At 30.5% G+C, this 25,761-nt stretch overlaps 1 protein-coding gene across 2 annotated transcripts in view; it reads left to right on the top strand.

Moving 5' to 3' along the window:
• The window catches only part of LOC126734694 (RNA/RNP complex-1-interacting phosphatase), a 115,089-nt gene that overhangs the window by 37,623 nt on the left and 51,705 nt on the right, over positions 1-25,761 (top strand). The window contains exons 1-3 of one of the 2 annotated variants that reach the window (XM_050438404.1): positions 10,363-10,465; positions 10,657-10,694; positions 15,941-16,028. In XM_050438404.1, the coding sequence (XP_050294361.1) occupies positions 10,370-10,465; positions 10,657-10,694; positions 15,941-16,028 (222 nt within the window). In that variant the 5' untranslated portion in view covers positions 10,363-10,369. Of the gene's footprint in view, positions 1-10,362; positions 10,466-10,656; positions 10,695-15,940; positions 16,029-25,761 lie in introns of those variants that run through there. The other variant, XM_050438403.1, reaches the window with a different exon arrangement.

Consider the following 25,761-nt stretch of genomic DNA (forward strand, 5'->3'; position numbering starts at 1 on the left):
GTGATGTTTTTCTAGTATAATTAGACACTTTACGCCAGAAAAACACTATTTCCAGTCGATCCAAACACTATTAAGAAAATGAAACGATGATATAGAAAATAGTGGAAAAGTCGAGTTCTCATTTATATATCCCTATACCAGTTTAAAAATTAGAAGAGGATGGGTATAAAGTGATGTTTTTCTAGTATAATTAGACCCTTTACGCCAGAAAAACACTATTTCCAGTCGATCCATACACTATTAAGAAAATGAAACGATGATATAGAAAATAGTAGAAAAGGCGAATTCTCATTTATATATCCCTATCTCAGTTTAAAAATTAGAAGAGGATGGGAATAAAGTGATGTTTTTCTAGTATAATTAGACACTTTACGCCAGGAAAACACTATTTCCAGTCGATCCAAACACTATTAAAAAAATAAAACGATGATATAGAAAATAGTGGAAAAGTCGAATTCCCATTTATATATCCCTATCCCAGTTTAAAAATTAGAAGAGGATGAGAATAAAGTGATGTTTTTCTAGTATAATTAGACACTTTACGCCAGGAAAACACTATTTCCAGTCGATCCAAACTCTATTAAGAAAATGAAACGATGATATAGAAAATAGTGGAAAAGTCGAATTCCCATTTATATATCCCTATCCCAGTTTAAAAATTCGAAGAGGATGGGAATAAAGTGATGTTTTTCTAAGGTAATTAGACACTTTACGCCAGAAAAACACTATTTCCAGTCGATCCATACACTATTAAACGAATTAAACGATGATATAGGAAAAGGTGGAAAAGTCGAATTCTCATTGATATATCTCTATCCCAGTTTAAAAATTCGAAGAGGATGGAAATAAAGTGATGTTTTTCTAGTATAGTTAGACAGTTTACGCCAGAAAAACACTATTTCCAGTCGATCCAAACACTATTAAGAAAATGAAACGATGATATATAAAATAGTGGAAAAGTCGAGTTCTCATTTATATATCCCTATACCAGTTTAAAAATTAGAAGAGGTTGGGTATAAAGTGATGTTTTTCTAGTATAATTAGACACTTTACGCCAGAAAAACACTATTTCCAGTCGATCCAAACACTATTAAGAAAATGAAACGATGATATAGAAAATAGTGGAAATGTCGAATTCTCATTTATATATCCCTATCCCAGTTTAAAAATTAGAAGAGGATGGGAGCAAAGTGATGTTTTTCTAGTATAATTAGACACTTTACGCCAGAAAAACACTATTTCCAGTCGATCCAAACACTATTAAGAAAATGAAACGATGATATATAAAATAGTGGAAAAGTCGAGTTCTCATTTATATATCCCTATACCAGTTTAAAAATTAGAAGAGGTTGGGTATAAAGTGATGTTTTTCTAGTATAATTAGACACTTTACGCCAGAAAAACACTATTTCCAGTCGATCCAAACACTATTAAGAAAATGAAACGATGATATATAAAATAGTGGAAAAGTCGAGTTCTCATTTATATATCCCTATACCAGTTTAAAAATTAGAAGAGGTTGGGTATAAAGTGATGTTTTTCTAGTATAATTAGACACTTTACGCCAGAATAACACTATTTGCAGTCGATCCAAACACTATTAAGAAAATGAAACGATGATATAGAAAATAGTGGAAAAGTCGAGTTCTCATTTATATATCCCTATACCAGTTTAAAAATTAGAAGAGGATGGGTATAAAGTGATGTTTTTCTAGTATAATTAGACCCTTTACGCCAGAAAAACACTATTTCCAGTCGATCCAAACACTATTAAAAAAATAAAACGATGATATAGAAAATAGTGGAAAAGTCGAATTCCCATTTATATATCCCTATCCCAGTTTAAAAATTAGAAGAGGATGGGAGTAAAGTGATGTTTTTCTAGTATAATTAGACACTTTACGCCAGGAAAACACTATTTCCAGTCGATCCAAACACTATTAAAAAAATAAAACGATGATATAGAAAATAGTGGAAAAGTCCAATTCCTATTTATATATCCCTATCCCAGTTTAAAAATTAGAAGAGGATGGGAATAAAGTGATGTTTTTCTAGTATAATTAGACATTTTACGCCAGGAAAACACTATTTCCAGTCGATCCAAACACTATTAAGAAAATGAAACGATGATATAAAAAATAGTGGAAAAGTCGAATTCTCATTTATATATCCCTATCCCAGTTTAAAAATTAGAAGAGGATGGGAGCAAAGTGATGTTTTTCTAGTATAATTAGACACTTTACGCCAGAAAAACACTATTTCCAGTCGATCCAAACACTATTAAGAAAATGAAACGATGATATAGAAAGTAGTGGAAAAGTCGAATTCCCATTTATATATCCCTATCCCAGTTTAAAAATTAGAAGAGGATGGGAGCAAAGTGATGTTTTTCTAGTATAATTAGACACTTTACGCCAGAAAAACACTATTTCCAGTCGATCCAAACACTATTAAGAAAATGAAACGATGATATAGAAAATAGTGGAAAAGTCGAATTCCCATTTATATATCCCTATCCCAGTTCAAAAATTAACAAAGGATGGTAATAAAGTGATGTTTTTCTAGTATAGTTAGACAGTTTACGCCAGAAAAACACTATTTCCAGTCGATCCAAACACTATTAAGAAAATGAAACGATGATATAGAAAATAGTGGAAATGTCGAATTCTCATTTATATATCCCTATCCCAGTTTAAAAATTAGAAGAGGATGGGAGCAAAGTGATGTTTTTCTAGTATAATTAGACACTTTACGCCAAAAAAACACTATTTCCAGTCGATCCAAACACTATTAAGAAAATGAAACGATGATATAGAAAATAGTGGAAATGTCGAATTCTCATTTATATATCCCTATCCCAGTTTAAAAATTAGAAGAGGATGGGAGCAAAGTGATGTTTTTCTAGTATAATTAGACAATTTACGCCAGAAAAACACTATTTCCAGTCGATCCAAACACTATTAAGAAAATGAAACGATGATATAGAAAATAGTGGAAATGTCGAATTCTCATTTATATATCCCTATCCCAGTTTAAAAATTAGAAGAGGATGGGAGCAAAGTGATGTTTTTCTAGTATAATTAGACACTTTACGCCAGAAAAACACTATTTCCAGTCGATCCAAACACTATTAAGAAAATGAAACGATGATATAGAAAATAGTGGAAATGTCGAATTCTCATTTATATATCCCTATCCCAGTTTAAAAATTAGAAGAGGATGGGAGCAAAGTGATGTTTTTCTAGTATAATTAGACACTTTACGCCAGAAAAACACTATTTCCAGTCGATCCAAACACTATTAAGAAAATGAAACGATGATATAGAAAATAGTGGAAAAGTCGAGTTCTCATTTATATATCCCTATACCAGTTTAAAAATTAGAAGAGGATGGGTATAAAGTGATGTTTTTCTAGTATAATTAGACACTTTACGCCAGAAAAACACTATTTCCAGTCGATCCAAACACTATTAAGAAAATGAAACGATGATATAGAAAATAGTGGAAATGTCGAATTCTCATTTATATATCCCTATCCCAGTTTAAAAATTAGAAGAGGATGGGAGCAAAGTGATGTTTTTCTAGTATAATTAGACACTTTACGCCAGAAAAACACTATTTCCAGTCGATCCAAACACTATTAAGAAAATGAAACGATGATATAGAAAATAGTGGAAAAGTCGAGTTCTCATTTATATATCCCTATACCAGTTTAAAAATTAGAAGAGGATGGGTATAAAGTGATGTTTTTCTAGTATAATTAGACACTTTACGCCAGAAAAACACTATTTCCAGTCGATCCAAACACTATTAAGAAAATGAAACGATGATATAGAAAATAGTGGAAATGTCGAATTCTCATTTATATATCCCTATCCCAGTTTAAAAATTAGAAGAGGATGGGAGCAAAGTGATGTTTTTCTAGTATAATTAGACACTTTACGCCAGAAAAACACTATTTCCAGTCGATCCAAACACTATTAAGAAAATGAAACGATGATATAGAAAATAGTGGAAAAGTCGAGTTCTCATTTATATATCCCTATACCAGTTTAAAAATTAGAAGAGGATGGGTATAAAGTGATGTTTTTCTAGTATAATTAGACACTTTACGCCAGAAAAACACTATTTCCAGTCGATCCAAACACTATTAAGAAAATGAAACGATGATATAGAAAATAGTGGAAATGTCGAATTCTCATTTATATATCCCTATCCCAGTTTAAAAATTAGAAGAGGATGGGAGCAAAGTGATGTTTTTCTAGTATAATTAGACACTTTACGCCAGAAAAACACTATTTCCAGTCGATCCAAACACTATTAAGAAAATGAAACGATGATATAGAAAATAGTGGAAAAGTCGAGTTCTCATTTATATATCCCTATACCAGTTTAAAAATTAGAAGAGGATGGGTATAAAGTGATGTTTTTCTAGTATAATTAGACACTTTACGCCAGAAAAACACTATTTCCAGTCGATCCAAACACTATTAAGAAAATGAAACGATGATATAGAAAATAGTGGAAATGTCGAATTCTCATTTATATATCCCTATCCCAGTTTAAAAATTAGAAGAGGATGGGAGCAAAGTGATGTTTTTCTAGTATAATTAGACACTTTACGCCAGAAAAACACTATTTCCAGTCGATCCAAACACTATTAAGAAAATGAAACGATGATATAGAAAATAGTGGAAATGTCGAATTCTCATTTATATATCCCTATCCCAGTTTAAAAATTAGAAGAGGATGGGAGCAAAGTGATGTTTTTCTAGTATAATTAGACACTTTACGCCAGAAAAACACTATTTCCAGTCGATCCAAACACTATTAAGAAAATGAAACGATGATATAGAAAATAGTGGAAAAGTCGAGTTCTCATTTATATATCCCTATACCAGTTTAAAAATTAGAAGAGGATGGGTATAAAGTGATGTTTTTCTAGTATAATTAGACACTTTACGCCAGAAAAACACTATTTCCAGTCGATCCAAACACTATTAAGAAAATGAAATGATGATATAGAAAATAGTGGAAAAGTCGAGTTCTCATTTATATATCCCTATACCAGTTTAAAAATTAGAAGAGAATGGGTATTAAGTGATGTTTTTCTAGTATAATTAGACCCTTTACGCCAGAAAAACACTATTTGCAGTCGATCCAAACACTATTAAGAAAATGAAACGATGATATAGAAAATAGTGGAAAAGTCCAATTCTCATTTATATATCCCTATCTCAGTTTAAAAATTAGAAGAGGATGGGTATAAAGTGATGTTTTTCTAGTATAATTAGACACTTTACGCCAGAAAAACACTATTTCCAGTCGATCCAAACACTATTAAGAAAATGAAACGATGATATAGAAAATAGTGGAAATGTCGAATTCTCATTTATATATCCCTATCCCAGTTTAAAAATTAGAAGAGGATGGGAGCAAAGTGATGTTTTTCTAGTATAATTAGACACTTTACGCCAGAAAAACACTATTTCCAGTCGATCCAAACACTATTAAGAAAATGAAACGATGATATAGAAAATAGTGGAAATGTCGAATTCTCATTTATATATCCCTATCCCAGTTTAAAAATTAGAAGAGGATGGGAGCAAAGTGATGTTTTTCTAGTATAATTAGACACTTTACGCCAGAAAAACACTATTTCCAGTCGATCCAAACACTATTAAGAAAATGAAACGATGATATAGAAAATAGTGGAAAAGTCGAGTTCTCATTTATATATCCCTATACCAGTTTAAAAATTAGAAGAGGATGGGTATAAAGTGATGTTTTTCTAGTATAATTAGACACTTTACGCCAGAAAAACACTATTTCCAGTCGATCCAAACACTATTAAGAAAATGAAATGATGATATAGAAAATAGTGGAAAAGTCGAGTTCTCATTTATATATCCCTATACCAGTTTAAAAATTAGAAGAGAATGGGTATTAAGTGATGTTTTTCTAGTATAATTAGACCCTTTACGCCAGAAAAACACTATTTGCAGTCGATCCAAACACTATTAAGAAAATGAAACGATGATATAGAAAATAGTGGAAAAGTCCAATTCTCATTTATATATCCCTATCTCAGTTTAAAAATTAGAAGAGGATGGGTATAAAGTGATGTTTTTCTAGTATAATTAGACACTTTACGCCAGAAAAACACTATTTCCAGTCGATCCAAACACTATTAAGAAAATGAAACGATGATATAGAAAATAGTGGAAAAGTCGAGTTCTCATTTATATATCCCTATACCAGTTTAAAAATTAGAAGAGGATGGGTATAAAGTGATGTTTTTCTAGTATAATTAGACACTTTACGCCAGGAAAACACTATTTCCAGTCGATCCAAACACTATTAAAAAAATAAAACGATGATATAGAAAATAGTGGAAAAGTCGAATTCCCATTTATATATCCCTATCCCAGTTTAAAAATTAGAAGAGGATGGGAATAAAGTGATGTTTTTCTAGTATAATTAGACACTTTACGCCAGAAAAACACTATTTCCAGTCGATCCAAACACTATTAAGAAAATGAAACGATGGTATAGAAAATAGTGGAAAAGTCGAGTTCTCACTTATATATCCCTATACCAGTTTAAAAATTAGAAGAGGATGGGTATAAAGTGATGTTTTTCTAGTATAATTAGACCCTTTACGCCAGAAAAACACTATTTCCAGTCGATCCATACACTATTAAAAAAATGAAACGATGATATAGAAAATAGTAGAAAAGGCAAATTCTCATTTATATATCCCTATCTCAGTTTAAAAATTCGAAGAGGATGGGAATAAAGTGATGTTTTTCTAAGGTAATTAGACACTTTACGCCAGAAAAACACTATTTCCAGTCGATCCATACACTATTAAACGAATTAAACGATGATATAGGAAAAGGTGGAAAAGTCGAATTCTCATTGATATATCTCTATCCCAGTTTAAAAATTCGAAGAGGATGGAAATAAAGTGATGTTTTTCTAGTATAATTAGACACTTTACGCCAGAAAAACACTATTTCCAGTCGATCCAAACACTATTAAGAAAATAAACCGATGATATAGGGAAAGGTGAAAAGGTCGAAGAACAGCAATTTTACGCCTTCAAAAATGATCAGTATAGCCTGGACTTGACAAAAAAATATACTAATAAGGCTGCAGATTCATTGTTACCATTATTATTATAATAACTAAATGCCCCAAAAACTCATAAAGATATCAAAGTTTGATCCCGTCATGAATAAGAATGGATTTTTTTATTCAAATATTGGACAATTTGCCAAAAAAAGAGATGACCGTGTACTGCGAAAAACCCACTTACGCTATGCTTTATTTTGAACGAGGGTCCACAATTAATAAGGTAAATAACAACATACTACTACTTATTCACGTATTCGTTTAGTGCTGTTGTTGATTTGCATTTTTTTGCATGAATTAGAAAATCGTCGAAAATAGGCGTGCTGCTGTATGCGGGTTTTATATAAAACGCTTACGTCAAAAACAAAAACTAATCGCCCAAAAAAGGATCTTAACGGTGGTTTAAATTAAACATCGATAACCGAATGTTTTATTTCAGATTAATTCGGTTTTGAATGTTTATTTCAATTTATTAATTATGTGGCAACAGCGCTTTAGGGAAGTCACGCCCCTTTTGGGGGAGTGGCCTGATCGTTTACTAATGCGCATCATGCATGTTGCAACATCCATTAAAGAAAATTATTTCTTTTAAGATGTTTTATTAAAAAAAAAATAAATAGGTCATTTTACTGGTTAGCTCTGTACGATTTTTATATAGATTTGGCAACGACGGTGCACAGTGATTTGTCATAAAATGAAGTATTTGTCAAGGTGCCTAAATAGTGTCTAACGGCCGTGATTGAGGACCAAGTTTAAAATATGATCAATAACTTTAAAACCCAATATCTCAAAAACTAATGGGAATACTCTTGTGAAGTAAAAAGAAGAATATTTAGAAGAATGTTCCTTAAAAATGTTGTTAAGGGTTTAAAATTTTCCAAGCAAAAATTTTTGAGATATGCTTGGTCTTAAGAACTGGTGTCTAACGGCCACGTTTGAAAAGTGACCACTCACTTTAAATCTCAATATCTCAGAAACTAATGGGAAGATTCTTCTGAAATAAAAGAACAGAATATTAAGAATGTTCCCTAAAAATGTTGTCCAGGTTCTAAAATAGTCCACAAATTCATTTCTGAGATATCCCTGAATTTAAGCAGTGGTGCCTAAGAGTTAAGTTTGAATAATGACCACTCGCTTTAAAGGCCAATATCTTAAAAACTAGTGAGAATATTTTGGCGAAATAAAAAACAGAATATTAAGAAAAATGTTCCCTAAAATTAATGTTTAGAGTCTAAGCTGGTTTAAGCAGAAATTATTGAGATACCTAGTTTTAACAAGTCCTGCCTAAAAGCATAGTTTATAATGAGACCATACACTTTAAAACCGAATTTCTCAAAAACTAATGAGAATATTCTTTTGAAATAAAAAGAAGAATATTCCCTCACAATGTTGATAAAATTCTAAGATAATCCAAGCAAAAATTTGAGAGATCTGCTTAGTTTAAAGAAGTGATATCTAACGACCAAATTTGAAAAGTGACCATTCACTTTAAAGCCCTATATCTCAAAAAATTATAAGAATATTCTTATGAAATAAAAAACAGAATATTAAGAAGAATGTTCCCTAAAAATTTTGTTGAGATTCTACGAAAGTACAGGCAAAAATTTTTGAGATATGCCTAGTTTTCACAAGTCGTGCCTAAATGCATAGTTTATAATGAGACCATACACTTTTAAACCGAATTTCTCAAAAACTAACGAGGATATTCTTATCAAATAAAAAGAAGAATATTCAGAAGAATGTTCCCTGATAATGTTGTTAAGGGTCTAAGATAGTACAGGCAAAAATTTCTCAGATATGTCTGTTTTTAAGAAGTGGTGTCTAAGTTTGAAAGGTAATGGTAAAGGTAAAGGCTTGATTTAAAAAAGCTTAAAGCCATATATCTCAAAAACTAATGAGAATATTCTTATGAAATAAATATCAGAGTATTAAGAAGAACGTTCTTTAAAAATGTTGTTAAAAGTCAAGCAAAAAATTTTGAGATAGGCCTAGTTTTAAGAAGTGGTGTCTAATGGCCAAGCTGTGTTACATCACAAATATCTCCTTTATATAGTAGAATTAAAACATACAATAAACAATTTGGGAAAGACAACGATAGGCAACCCGTTTGACTAGTCCCACTTATTTCAAATGGTTTTTATGCATTTAATTATAATGCTATATGGCAACATTGGTTCAGTAGCTTATTTAGCTGCTCGTCGCAATTTCATGACTTTTTAGGCAACCACCTTTACTAGTCCTGATAAATTCTAAGTAAAACCAAAAACAGTTTTCTTTAACTGTTTTTTCAACAGCTGTTCAAAGGTTTTTAACAATTTGGGAAAGGCAACGATAGGCAACCCGTTTGACTAGTCCCACTCATTTTTAATGATTCTTATGCGTTTAATTATAATGCTATATGGCAACATTGGTTCAGCAGCTTATTTAGCTCCTCGTCGCAATTTCATGACTTTTGAGGCAACCCGCTTGACTAGTCCTGACAAAAACTATGTACACTGAGAAATAATGTACAGGTGTTGTTGATGTTATTCGACAAGCCCATAAATCGTGAAAAATCTGCCTAGAACCTTAAACATAATCGAGGCCACCCAAAAAGGTCCAACCGATTGGTTCGTTAAACGCTATTTTTTTGGTTAACGTGCAACTATAACGTCATTAAAGTTAATAATTGGTGGTGGTCGCGATGGTATGTATGGCCGGTTACACAACCATTTAATTACCATACGAAAAGCGCGACGTGTGACCGTAAAAAAAGTGCGGCGCCGACCTACGGTCTTGTTTAGATAACAGAACCCGACGAAAACGCCATATAATAAATATTTATTTGTCGTTTATAAATTATCGAAAAAAAATTGTAACGGTTCCACCTGCCTGCCCGACCGTTTATTAGTTCTTTATAATGAAGATAAATCTCTTCATTTTACGCTTTACGTTCGGAATCTGAAGAGAAATTTGTTAACAGTTCAGGTGGTCCAGCAACTCTTACATAACAGTCAAAAATTTCCACCCTTCATCCACCTTTGCACCGATCAGCATGTTTTTTATTGTTATTTAAACGGTTTGACTTTTAAACCCGAGTAGTCGTGTGGGCATATAAAAAAAAGGGCGCGACCACACTTCGCAGTCTCTCGTTACATTATAAACAAACTGTTTGGTAATAACGTTTATTATTCTCCTCTTATGCGACACGGAGACAAAGGCAGTTGAAAAATCGCCCCGTACGACAGTTTAAATGGTTCGGAAAATGATACCTTTGGTACCGAGCATGTTCTACATGGCTCCGAAAATATTTTACGACCTTTTCGTGTTCCGCCCCAGCTGTGACAAAGTGGGTAATTGAATCGGTCATTTTTTTCCGCTCTTGATACCTTACAATTAAGGAAACATTATGGGAAACGTTTATGGTTTCGATCATATGCGCTCGGACTAAAGTGGAAAAAAATGCCTCTATTGAAAAAACGTTTAATACATTGTCATGTTCAATATCTAAGTAATTTAGTAAATTTGTTTTTGTTTCAGAAATTCTGCTGGAGCAACAAACTTAAGGAGGAGGAATGGTAAGTGGCACCTATATCCTTTGTCATAGTCTTTTGATTGCCAAATGATCGCCAATATTTCTTAAATTGTTTTTTTAAGCATTAATTGCTAGAAGATTCATGTTCTGCGTATCGTAACAAAAAACATGAGCTGCGCTGAATACTAAAGTAGGTATCAAAATCTAAGTAGAGCCATCTCCATGGACCTTGGGCTATTTTAACCGTGAATATTTCGAAAAATGCTTTCTTGACAACGTAATTCATTAAGCATTGGTTGCAGGAAATTTTATGCTTTATAAGTCTAATAATAAGAATCATAAATTAAAATGAACACTAAGTAAGGTATCGTAATTTAAGTGCAGTCATCTCTAGAAGACGAAGAGTCCATAACGCACCTTAACCTTTTTCAGTGACAAATATTGTCAAAACTACTGATGCTACAATATACTTTATTAAGCATTAATTATAGACAATTCTATTATGTAAAAGTTTCATTATAAAAAAATCAGCCATGGTAAATACTGAATCAGTTATTGGAATTCAAATGGAGTCATCTCCAGAAAACCGAATATGCTTCATGAGTCTTATGTTACTCTAATGGTGAATATTTCGTAAAGTACTTATGCTACAATAAACTTCATTAAGCATTAATTATAGACAATTCTATTATGTAAAAGTTTCATTATAACAAAAATCAGCCATGGTAAATACTTAACCAGTTATTGGAATTCAAATGGAGTCATCTCCAGAAAACCGATTATGCTTCATGAGTCTTATGTTACTTTAAAGGCGAATATTTCGAAAAGTGCTCATACTACAATAAACTTCATTAAGCATTAATTATAGACTATTTTATGCTGTAAAAGTTTCATTATTACAAAAATCAGCCATGGTAAATACTTAACCAGTTATTGGAATTCAAACGGAGTCATCTCCAGAAAACCGATTACGCTTCATGAGGCTTATGTTACTCTAATGGAGAATATTTCAAAAAGTACTTATGCTACAATAAACTTCATTAAGCATTAATTATAGACAATTCTATTATGTAAAAGTTTCATTATAACAAAAATCAGCCATGGTAAATACTGAATCAGTTATTGGAATTCAAATGGAGTTATCTCCATGAAACCGATTATGCTTCATGAGTCTTATATTACTCTAATGGCGAATATTTCAAAAAGTACTTATGCTACAATAAACTTTATTAAGCATTAATTATAGAAAATTCTCTTATGAAAAAGTTTCATTATAACAAAAATCAGCCATGGTAAATACTTAACCAGTTATTGGAATTCAAATGGAGTCATCTCCAGAAAACCGATTATGCTTCATGGGTCTTATGTTACTTTAAAGGCAAATATTTCGAAAAGTGCTCATACTACAATAAACTTCATTAAGCATTAATTATAGACTATTTTATGCTGTAAAAGTTTCATTATTACAAAAATCAGCCATGGTAAATACTTAATCAGTTATTGGAATTCAAATGGAGTCATCTCCATGAAACCGATTATGCTTCATGAGTCTTATGTTACTCTAATGGCGAATATTTCAAAAAGTACTTATGCTACAATAAACTTCATTAAGCATTAATTATAGACAATTCTATTATGAAAAAGTTTCATTATAACAAAAATCAGCCATGGTAAATACTTAACCAGTTATTGGAATTCAAATGGAGTCATCTCCATGAAACCGATTATGCTTCATGGGTCTTATGTTACTCTAATGGCGAATATTTCAAAAAGTGCTTATGCTACAATAAACTTCATTAAGCATTAATTATAGACAATTTAATTATGTAAAAGTTTCATTATAACAAAAATCAGCCATGGTAAATACTTATTCAGTTATTGGAATTCAAATGGAGTCATCTCCAGAAAACCGATTATGCTTCATGGGTCTTATGTTACTCTAATGGTGAATATTTCAAAAAGTACTTATGCTACAATAAACTTCATTAAGCATTAATTATAGACAATTCTATTATGTAAAAGTTTCATTATCACAAAAATCAGCCATGGTAAATACTTATAGTTATTGGAATTCAAATGGAGTCATCTCCATGAAACCGATTATGCTTCAGGGGTCTTATGTTACTCTAATGGTGAATATTTCGTAAAGTACTCATGCTACAATAAACTTCATTAAGTATTAATTATAGACTATTTTATGCTGTAAAAGTTTCATTATTACAAAAATCAGCCATGGTAAATACTTAATTAGTTATTGGAATTCAAATGGAGTCATCTCCATGAAACCGATTATGCTTCATGAGTCTTATGTTACTCTAATGGCGAATATTTCAGAAAGTACTTATGCTAGAATAAATTTCATTAAGCATTTATTATAGACAATTTGATTATGTAAAAGTTTTATTATAACAAAAATCAGTCATGGTAAATACTTAATTAGTTATTGGAATTCAAATGGAGTCATCTCCATGAAACCGATTATGCTTCATGAGTCTTATGTTACTCTAATGGCGAATATTTCAGAAAGTACTTATGCTAGAATAAATTTCATTAAGCATTTATTATAGACAATTTGATTATGTAAAAGTTTTATTATAACAAAAATCAGTCATGGTAAATACTTAATTAGTTATTGGAATTCAAATGGAGTCATCTCCATGAAACCGATTATGCTTCATGAGTCTTATGTTACTCTAATGGCGAATATTTCAGAAAGTACTTATGCTAGAATAAATTTCATTAAGCATTTATTATAGACAATTTGATTATGTAAAAGTTTTATTATAACAAAAATCAGTCATGGTAAATACTTAATTAGTTATTGGAATTCAAATGGAGTCATCTCCATGAAACCGATTATGCTTCATGAGTCTTATGTTACTCTAATGGCGAATATTTCAGAAAGTACTTATGCTAGAATAAATTTCATTAAGCATTTATTATAGACAATTTGATTATGTAAAAGTTTTATTATAACAAAAATCAGTCATGGTAAATACTTAATTAGTTATTGGAATTCAAATGGAGTCATCTCCATGAAACCGATTATGCTTCATGAGTCTTATATTACTCTGATGGCGAATATTTCAAAAAGTACTTATGCTACAATAAACTTCATTAAGCATTAATTATAGAAAATTCTATTATGTAAAAGTTTCATTATAACAAAAATCAGCCATGGTAAATACTTAATCAGTTATTGGAATTCAAATGGAGTCATCTCCAGAAAACCGAATATGCTTCATGGGTCTTATGTTACTCTAATGGTGAATATTTCGTAAAGTACTTATGCAACAATAAACTTCATTAAGCATTAATTAAAGACTATTTTATGCTGTAAAAGTTTCATTATTACAAAAATCAGCCATGGTAAATACTTAATCAGTTATTGGAATTCAAATGGAGTCATCTCCATGAAACCGATTATGCTTCATGAGTCTTATATTATTCTGATGGCGAATATTTCAAAAAGTACTTATGCTACAATAAACTTCATTAAGCATTAATTATAGAAGATTCTATTATGTAAAAGTTTCATTATTACAAAAATCAGCCATAGTAAATACTTAATCAGTTATTGGAATTCAAATGGAGTTATCTCCAGAAAACCGATTATGCTTCATGGGTCTTTAAAGGCGAATATTTTGAAAAGTGTTCATGCTACAATAAACTTTATAAACCATTTATTATAGACAATTATATTCTCAAAAAGTTTCATTACAACAAAAACCAGCCATAATAAACATTAAGTCAGATAAAGTAACTCAAAGGGCACCACCGCCACCTCCTGGGAAGAGCGTCAGTTATATAGGGCCTAGAAAATAATTTGTCTTTTTTTAAGTATGATGGTTATATACTATTTAAATCAATACAAGGTTTCGAGCCTTAGATCCCCCCTTTGTCTTGTATGCTAATAACAAAATAATCTATCAAATATAATAAAACTTCAATTTGTTTGCACTTGACGCCTGTACTATAAATATCTACGACCATGTTGTTTCCCTCTCTCTCGTATACACTGCGCGATATCTCTATTCCGGCTAGTTGTCTCAATAGTCCGGGGACAAACATCCAAATTCTGACGTAAATTCTTCCATTGTACGCCTGTAAAAATGCAATGGATTCATTTTATCAATGTGGGACTATAATATGTTAATTAATAAATAGTTTCACATGTATAGTCACGACATTACCATCTTCAGGATGCAAAGGGTTTTCTTTATTAACTTAAATTAAAAATTAGACATACATAAGACCTAAAATCTTCCATATATGTTTCTGTTACTCGTATAAATTAATTGTTTTACTAAATATGCCAAAGTGATTAAAAGTGTTTTTTTAACATACGCGCCTGTACTAATAAATTCGACCTATATCCTGTTCGCTTAGTGGCGTTGCGCACGAGCTCTATTTCCGTTCTCGGTGCATTAATTAGTCCGGGGTCCAAAGCAATAATTTATTATTCTTACAAACGATTTCTGAAAAAATCTGACTAAGGTGCAAAGACAATACAGCGGCCGTTTCAATAAAGCCGGCTACTCGCTCGGTGGCAGTTGTTGGCGATAAACTGATGAATCGATTATTGCGAGGCGGCCCACGCGCGCCGCCAATTGTTTTCTGCCATTGTTTTGTCCCCCAGAGCCATCTGTGATACCCATTGGTTCGGAATTTACGAGCGAATTTTCAGAATTTAATTGCGAAAAAGAATTTTCGGTTTTTGCCCTTTGATCACATTTCATGTGTGTGTGCTTCATCAATTTGAACCCTCTTGTGTCATTGTTGAAGATGTTCTTGTTACTGAGGTATAAACCGGTGTAATTTAATTGAAAACTCTTCTGGTTAATCTGATAAAAGTTGGTGAAACCGCGTGTAACCACCCTTCGATGCTACGGGCTTGTTTACATAAATATTAATTACGGGCACTAATTACTTCTCGAGCTATTAAATACCGCAAGAAAAAGTATAAAATGCGCTCTTTAATCGCGCAGTTTTTCAACTAAAATTGACTTTTTATTACGACATAAAACCGACCAACGTTTTATTATGTTTTTATCTAGATTATCTGATTCAGATAGCGGGACTCGTATATTTTATCTTAATCTTACACGGTTTTAAGTAGATTGATTTTCGATTTTTTTGTTGTTGTTTTATTTATTAAATTATTGGGGAATTAATGCATAGAAACGACTCGTTAATTTCTGTTATCTGAAAATCATAATTTATGCCCATGGTAAGATTAATGATGACCAAAAAAAAGGCCAAAACATTTTGCTATCTTTTTTGTTGCAGGTTTACTCCTGAGAAGCTGCTAGAGCAACAACCCAATCTGAAGACAGTCATTGATCTAACGAACACTCATCGCTATTATAATGCAGAAGTAAGTCAGATATTTATAAGAAAAACCGCATAAAAGCCATTAAATCGCACAGTATTTACATAAAAAGTTACTTATAGTCCCAGTAGAGTTATAATTGCATATTAGAGCTTTAATTGGTTGTTGGCACCTATACTACAAGAATCTGCCCAAAATGTTTTCCCTCTCTCTCTGAGGCACTGTGTCTTAGCTCCTTTCTAGTTTGCTGACCCATTAGTCCATGGGCTAAGGTTAAAATTAACTTTGATATTTTTTGATACTTTGATTGCTAGTGGGTCTAGATATGCAACGGATTATGGTTAGTTTAAAAATGAATTCTTCAGGTTTTTAATGCCTTTGTTATGTCATTATGACTATTACAAAAAAAATCATCGATATTGAGATTTAAAATGTAATTTTATTATTGTAGGCCAGTTTGCTGATTTACTAGTCCGGGTTCTTAAGATAAAATAATCGTTGTTATTCTTTTTTGAGAGATTATCGAATAACTTTCATAAAGGTTTAAAGCCAGTTTTTTAGCTACTTCACTAAGTAATGTAAATTTTTATGAATTATTTGAAACTAAGACCGATAATCCGGGTTATAAATGGGCTAGTAAAAAATTAGAGGTATTCAAGATGGGATATTAATAGGAGCTTATATTTTTTTTTACCTCAAAGTTACAGAAATAGGTAATCTTCTGATGGCCATATTTTTTGTTTCTCAACTAGTTGGATAAAGCCGAGTATACTGGCATCTAGCTTGATCCTTTCACTATAACTAGCCGCAAACCGCATTGCCGAAGTCAGCGATGCAGCTGAGTTATGGCTATCAGAGTGAGACTAGTTTTCACCATTAAAAAAAAAAAATTTTGACTTTGAGGTCAAAAAAAAAATATAAGATAATTTTTTTGGAAAAAATGAATAGCAATTTTGTAATGTACGGGTCGAAATCTATAAGGCAACAAATTTTCAAAAAGATTTGAGAGATTTTTTTTTTCTTCGAATTTTGAAAATTTTGACGACCAAGTATGCATTTTTTTCAGGGAAAAAAAAATTTGTTTTTAAATTTTCTTAAAAATTTGTTTTCTTATAGGTTTCGGCCCGTACATTGCGAAAATGCTATTAATTTTTTCCAAAAAAATTATCTTATATTTTTTTTTTGACCTCAAAGTTTCAAAGTTACAAAAATAGGTCATCTTCTGATAGCCATATTTTTTGTTTCTAAACTAGTTGGATGAAGCCGAGTATACTGGCATCTAGCTTTATCCTTTCACTATAACTAGCCGCAAACCACATTGCCGAAGTCAGCGATGCAGCTGAGTTATTGCTATCAGAGTAGGACTAGTTTTCACTATTAAAAAAAAAAAAAATTGACTTTGAGGCCAAAAAAAAATATAAGATAATTTTTTTTGGAAAAAATGAATAGCATTTTCGTAATGTACGGGTCGAAATCTATAAGAAAACAAATTTTCAAAAAGATTTGAGAGATTTTTTTTCTTCGAACTTTAAAAATGTTGACGACCTAGTTTCAAAGTTACAAAAATAAGTCATCTTCTGATAGCCATATTTTTTGTTTCTCAACTAGTTGGATGAAGCCGAGTATACTGGCATATAGCTTCATCCTCTCACTATAACTAGCCGCAAACCGCATTGCCGAAGTCAGCGATGCAGCTGAGTTATGGCTATCAGAGTGGGACTAATTTTCACCAGTTAAAAAAATTTTTTTTTTTTGACTTTGAGGTCAAAAAAAAATATAAGATAATTTTTTTGGAAAAAATTAACAGCATTTTCGTAATGTACGGGTCGAAATCTATAAGAAAACACATTTTCAAAAAGATTTGAGAGATTTTTTTTCTTCGAACTTTAAAAATTTTGACGACCTAGTTTCAAAGTTACAAAAATAGGTCATTTTCTGATAGCCATATTTTTTGTTTCTCAACTAGTTGGATGAAGCCGAGTATACTGGCATATACCTTCATCCTTTCACTATAACTAGCCGTAAACCGCATTGCCGAAGTCAGCGATGCAGCTGAGTTATGGCTATCAAAGTAGGACTAGTTTTCACTATTTTAAAAAAAAATATTGACTTTGAGGTCAAAAAAAAATATAAGATAATTTTTTTGGAAAAAAATGAATAGCATTTTCGTAATGTACGGGTCGAAATCTATAAGAAAACAAATTTTCAAAAAGATTTGAAAGATTTTTTTTCTTCGAACTTTAAAAATGTTGACGACCTAGTTTCAAAGTTACAAAAATAAGTCATCTTCTGATAGCCATATTTTTTGTTTCTCAACTAGTTGGATGAAGCTGAGCATACTGGCATCTAGCTTTATCCTTTCACTATAACTAGCCGCAAACCGCATTGCCGAAATCAGCGATGCAGCTGAGTTATGGCTATCAGAGTGGGACTAGTTTTCACCAGTTAAAAAAAAAAATTTTTGACTTTGAGGTCAAAAAAAAAATATAAGATAATTTTTTTGGAAAAAATGAATAGCAATTTTGTAATGTACGGGTCGAAATCTATAAGGCAACAAATTTTCAAAAAGATTTGAGAGATTTTTTTTTTCTTCGAATTTTGAAAATTTTGACGACCAAGTATGCATTTTTTTCAGGGAAAAAAATTTTTGTTTTTAAATTTTCCTAAAAATTTGTTTTCTTATAGGTTTCGACCCGTACATTGCGAAAATGCTATTAATTTTTTCCAAAAAAATTATCTTATATTTTTTTTTTGACCTCAAAGTTTCAAAGTTAGAAAAATAGGTCATCTTCTGATGGCCATATTTTTTGTTTCTAAACTAGTTGGATGAAGCCGAGTATACTGGCATCTAGCTTTATCCTTTCACTATAACTAGCCGCAAACCGCATTGCCGAAATCAGCGATGCAGCTGAGTTATGGCTATCAGAGTGGAACTAGTTTTCACCAGTTAAAAAAAAAATTTTTTGACTTTGAGGTCAAAAAAAAAAAATAAGAAAATTTTTTTGGAAAAAATTAATAGCATTTTCGTAATGTACGGGTCGAAATCTGTAAGAAAACAAATTTTCAAGAAGATTTGAGAGATTTTTTTTCTTCGAACTTTGAAAATTTTAACGACCTAGTTTCAAAGTTACAAAAATAGGTGATCTTCTGATAGCCATATTTTTTGTTTCTCAACTAGTTGGATGAAGCTGACCATACTGGTATATAGCTTCATCCTTTCCCTATAACTAGCCGTAAACCGCATTGCCGAAGTCAGCGATGCAGCTGAGTTATGGCTATCAGAGTGGGACTAGTTTTCACCAGTTAAAAAAAAAAATTTTTTGACTTTGAGGTCAAAAAAAAAATATAAGATAATTTTTTTGGAAAAAATGAATAGCAATTTTGTAATGTACGGGTCGAAATCTATAAGGCAACAAATTTTCAAAAAGATTTGAGAGATTTTTTTTTCTTCGAATTTTGAAAATTTTGACGACCAAGTATGCATTTTTTTCAGGGAAAAAAAATTTTGTTTTTAAATTTTCTTAAAAATTTGTTTTCTTATAGGTTTCGACCCGTACATTGCGAAAATGCTATTAAATTTTTCCAAAAAAATTATCTTATATTTTTTTTTTGACCTCAAAGTTTCAAAGTTACAAAAATAGGTCATCTTCTGATAGCCATATTTTTTGTTTCTCAACTAGTTGGATGAAGCCGAGTATACTGGCATCTAGCTTCATCCTTTCACTATAACTAGCCGTAAACCGCATTGCCGAAGTCAGCGATGCAGCTGAGTAATGGCTATCAAAGTAGGACTAGTTTTCACTATTTTAAAAAAAAATATTGACTTTGAGGTCAAAAAAAAATATAAGATAATTTTTTTTGGAAAAAATGAATAGCATTTTCGTAATGTACGGGTCGAAATCTATAAGAAAACACATTTTCAAAAAGATTTGAGAGATTTTTTTTCTTCGAACTTTAAAAATTTTGACGACCTAGTTTCAAAGTTACAAAAATAAGTCGTCTTCTGATAGCCATATTTTTTGTTTCTCAACTAGTTGGATGAAGCCGAGTATACTGGCCTATAGCCTCATCCTTTCACTATAACTAGCCGTAAACCGCATTGCCGAAGTCATCGATGCAGCTGAGTTATGGCTATCAGAGTGGGACTAGTTTTCACTATTTAAAAAAAAAAAATTGACTTTGAGGTCAAAAAAAAATATAAGATCATTTTTTTGGAAAAAATGAATAGCATTTTCGTAATGTACGGGTCGAAATCTATAAGAAGATAAATTTTGAAAAAGATTTGAGAGATTTTTTTTTCGAACTTTAAAAATTTTGACGGCCAAAATTATCTTATTTTTTTTTTGACCTCAAAGTTTCAAAGTTACATAAATAGGTCATCTTCTGATAGCCATATTTTTTGTTTTTCAACTAGTTGTATGAAGCTGAGCATACTGGCATATAGCTTCATCCTTTCCCTATAACTAGCCGCAAACCGCATTGCCGAAGTCAGCGATGCAGCTGAGTTATGGCTATCAGAGTGGGACTAGTTTTCACCAGTTAAAAAAAATTTTTTTTTGACTTTGAGGTCAAAAAAAATATATAAGATAATTTTTTTGGAAAAAATGAATAGCAATTTTGTAATGTACGGGTCGAAATCTATAAGAAAACAAATTTTCAAAAAGATTTGAGAGATTTTTTTTTTCGAACTTTAAAAATTTTGACGACCAAATAAATGTATGCATTCTTTTCAGGGAAAAAATTTTTGTTTTTAAATCCTCTTGAAAATTCATTTTCTTATAGATTTCGACCCGTACATTACGAAAATGCTATTCATTTTTTCCAAAAAAATTATCTTATATTTTTTTTTTGACCTCAAAGTTTCAAAGTTACAAAAATAGGTCATCTTCTGATAGCCATATTTTTTGTTTCTCAACTAGTTGAATGAAGCCGAGTATACGGGCATATAGCTTTATCCTTTCACTATAACTAGCCGCAAACCGCATTACCGAAGTCAGCGATGCAGCTGAGTTATGGCTATCAGAGTAGGACTAGTTTTCACTATTTAAAAAAAAAAAATTGACTTTGAGGTCAAAAAAAAAAATAAGATAATTTTTTTGGAAAAAATAAATAGCATTTTTATAATGTACGGGTCGAAATCTATAAGAAAACACATTTTCAAAAAGATTTGAGAGATTTTTTTTTCTTCGAACTTTGAAAATTTTAACGACCAAATGTATGCATTTTTTTCAGGGAAAAAATTTTTGTTTTTAAATCTTCTTGAAAATTTATTTTCTTATAGATTTCGACCCGTACATTACGAAAATGCTATTCATTTTTTCCAAAAAAAATTATCTTATTTTTTTTTTGACCTCAAAGTTTCAAAGTTACATAAATAGGTCCTCTTCTGATAGCCATATTTTTTGTTTCTCAACTAGTTGGATGAAGCCGAGTATACTGGCATATAGCTTCATCCTTTCACTATAACTAGCCGCAAACCGCATTGCCAAAGTCAGCGATGCAGCTGAGTTATGGCTATCAGAGTAGGACTAGTTTTCACTATTTAAAAAAAAAAATTGACTTTGAGGTCAAAAAAAAAATATAAGATAATTTTTTTGGAAAAAATAAATAGCATTTTTGTAATGTACGGGTCGAAATCTATAAGAAAACACATTTTCAAAAAGATTTGAGAGATTTTTTTTTCTTCGAACTTTGAAAATTTTAACGACCTGTATGCATTTTTTTCAGGGAAAAAATTTTTGTTTTTAAATCTTCTTGAAAATTTATTTTCTTATAGATTTCGACCCGTACATTGCGAAAATGCTATTAATTTTTTCCAAAAAAATTATCTTATATTTTTTTTTGACCTCAAAGTTTCAAAGTTACAAAAATAGGTCATCTTCTGAGCCATATTTTTTGTTTCTCAACTAGTTGGATGAAGCCGAGTATACTGGCATCTAGCTTCATCCTTTCACTATAACTAGCCGCAAACTGCACAGAATTTTTTAAAAATAATTGAGTTCTTACTAAAAATTTGTTTTATACAACTTCATATTTTCACCTTTAAACAACTGCCTGGAAGAAGTATATGAATTAATTTGATCTCAAGTTTCAACTGTATCTTCAAAAAAAAGATGAATGATGTGCTCTAAAATGTACAGTGTTCTCTTTTTCTATAAGTTATTATGCAGCAACACTTGATCAGTTAGCAATACTGACGTGAGGTACAATTCAAACCGTGATATTTCTAGATACGTCGATAGTACCTAGGATTCTTTGATCCACACTTAAGGATCAAACTTTAAAAGTGAATCATGTTTAAATTAGAATATTTATTGTACATACTTTTTCAGTTTCTTGGTCATTGCAAGTATGTACAAAGAGAGGTTGTCACTGTACATTTATAAAAATACAAACTTATTTCCAATTAGTTTATACACGCCCTCGGTCAAATTAAATAAACTTCTCAAAACTTAATAGAAACATTTCAACGAAACATTTAAAACCTATTATTAAGCACGTCAACAGGTCGACAGATCAGTTTATCTCTCTCGTTCCATTGTTTTCACGTTTGTCTATTTCTCTTAACTATACTTCTGTCACTTATCAAACGTTTTAAAAATTTAAATATCCAGCAGGAAATTTCATTGTCACGATCGACTTTAATTCTGAATTAATAATAATTAAAAAAAATAACTTAGAAAATCGTGTGGGTTTCAGAAAAATTTCCTTTAATGGTTTGTTAAACGGTAGTAAAGTTGTAAAAGAATTTATAGCGAATAGGTGCTAAGATGCCTTAACCGAAAATTATTTATTTATTGGACCCTTTCTAAGTCATTAACCCCATATTTGGGGATTTATCTTGATCGAAAACAACTACTATAAGTTCATATTTTTCAGCCGGAACGGACGTCATTTCGATAATTGCTTACATAGTAACCCATAAATTTTGAAACCGAAGAGTCAAAATCGATTAGAGAATAAGGTACAATAACAGACCAAATTTTCAAAACTTTTTGGTATGATTCGTTCGTATGTAGAACGGGTTGAAGTTGGCTATAATAATCCGGCATATATATTTTATTTAATAACAACCGTCCTACGTTAAAATGACCAAGGAGTATTAATTTTATGTAACCCTTTATTAGTGTACAACTTTTATGCGCAAGTATCTTTAGTCTTAAAAATTATACAGTAACCCTGTTTTCAAATTTCTCTAAGCTATTTCACTAATGTACATTTTAATTTTTTTACACCCTTGAAATGTCATACAATGACAACCCCTTTTTTTAATATACTTCGCTGCATACACGTTATATTTCCTAAAAAACTGAAAAAGTACAATTCGAAACATTAATTTTGAAGTTTTTTCATAACTGTACATTTTTGATATGCAAGTAATTTTATTTTTTAAAATTGTACAGTTATAATACTCATATTTGATTTCCTAATTTAAAGTGTACATAAATTTCATCCAAGGAGCATTGTACAATGGAAACCCTGATGTTTGATCTTCGTATATATTTTCAAAAGTACATACATAGATTATAATGTCCCTAAAACAAAGACTGTTATTTTTTAAATGTACAGTGACAACCCTTTTGTTTAACTATCATATTAGAAATTAAGAAAATTCAACTACAATATACAGTTGAAAAAACATTGGTCATATAAATTATACAACGACAACCATGTTTCATTTTCTTAAAATTTCAAAAATTAAAATAGTTATTTTATGATTCTTTAAAAGCAAATACTGTTGAAGTATTTTTTAAATGTACTATTTTTTATAGTATTTTTGTACATCTATATTAAGGCCAAGAAAAACAAAGAGTACAATTGAAAATATTCTGATTTAATGATCCTTTTAACGTAAAAAAAATTCGTTTTGCTATTTGAAATGTACAGTAACAACCCTCATCAGTATTAAACTATCTTAGTTTTGGTATTTGCAAAAAATGTCAAAGAAACCGAGCAAGTACAATATGCAAGGTATATTTTAAACATTGGTCTTAAAAATTGTACAATGGCAACCCTTTAGTTGACTGAGACACTGAAAAAAATTAATTTTACATATAGCGTTTATGATACTTTAGAAACGATTACACTTGATTCTAAAAATTGTACAGTAATAACCCCTGTAATGTCATACAATGACAATCCCTTTTTTTAATATACTTCTCTGCATACACGTTATACTTCCTAAAAAACTTAAAAAGTACAATTCGAAACATTAATTTTGAAGTTTTTTCATAACTGTACATTTTTGATATGCAAGTAATTTTATTTTTTAAAATTGTACAGTTATAATACTCATATTTGATTTCCTAATTTAAAGTGTACATAAATTTCATCCAAGGAGCATTGTACAATGGAAACCCTGATGTTTGATCTTCGTATATATTTTCAAAAGTACATACATAGATTATAATGTCCCTAAAACAAAGACTGTTATTTTTTAAATGTACAGTGACAACCCTTTTGTTTAACTATCATATTAGAAATTAAGAAAATTCAACTACAATATACAGTTGAAAAAACATTGGTCATATAAATTATACAACGACAACCATGTTTCATTTTCTTAAAATTTCAAAAATTAAAATAGTTATTTTATGATTCTTTAAAAGCAAATACTGTTGAAGTATTTTTTAAATGTACTATTTTTTATAGTATTTTTGTACATCTATATTAAGGCCAAGAAAAACAAAGAGTACAATTGAAAATATTCTGATTTAATGATCCTTTTAACGTAAAAAAAATTCGTTTTGCTATTTGAAATGTACAGTAACAACCCTCATCAGTATTAAACTATCTTAGTTTTGGTATTTGCAAAAAATGTCAAAGAAACCGAGCAAGTACAATATGCAAGGTATATTTTAAACATTGGTCTTAAAAATTGTACAATGGCAACCCTTTAGTTGACTGAGACACTGAAAAAAATTAATTTTACATATAGCGTTTATGATACTTTAGAAACGATTACACTTGATTCTAAAAATTGTACAGTAATAACCCCTGTAATGTCATACAATGACAATCCCTTTTTTTAATATACTTCTCTGCATACACGTTATACTTCCTAAAAAACTTAAAAAGTACAATTCGAAACATTAATTTTGAAGTTTTTTCATAACTGTACATTTTTGATATGCAAGTAATTTTATTTTTTAAAATTGTACAGTTATAATACTCATATTTGATTTCCTAATTTAAAGTGTACATAAATTTCATCCAAGGAGCATTGTACAATGGAAACCCTGATGTTTGATCTTCGTATATATTTTCAAAAGTACATACATAGATTATAATGTCCCTAAAACAAAGACTGTTATTTTTTAAATGTACAGTGACAACCCTTTTGTTTAACTATCATATTAGAAATTAAGAAAATTCAACTACAATATACAGTTGAAAAAACATTGGTCATATAAATTATACAACGACAACCATGTTTCATTTTCTTAAAATTTCAAAAATTAAAATAGTTAAAAAGTACAATCTATAATTACATGTATTTTATGATTTTTTTAAAGCAAATACATACTGTTGAAGTCTTTTTTAAATGTACTATTTTTTATAGTATTTTTGTACATCTATACTAAGGCCAAGAAAAACGAAGAGTACAATTGAAAATATTCTGATTTAATGATCCTTTTAACGTCAAAAAAATTCGTTTTGCTATTTGAAATGTACAGTAACAACCCTCATCAGTATTAAACTATCTTAGTTTTGGTATTTGCAAAAAATGTCAAAGAAACCGAGCAAGTACAATATGCAAGGTATATTTTAAACATTG

This window comes from Anthonomus grandis, chromosome 3 (assembly GCF_022605725.1).
Source record: "Anthonomus grandis grandis chromosome 3, icAntGran1.3, whole genome shotgun sequence".
Lineage (NCBI taxonomy): Eukaryota > Metazoa > Arthropoda > Insecta > Coleoptera > Curculionidae > Anthonomus > Anthonomus grandis.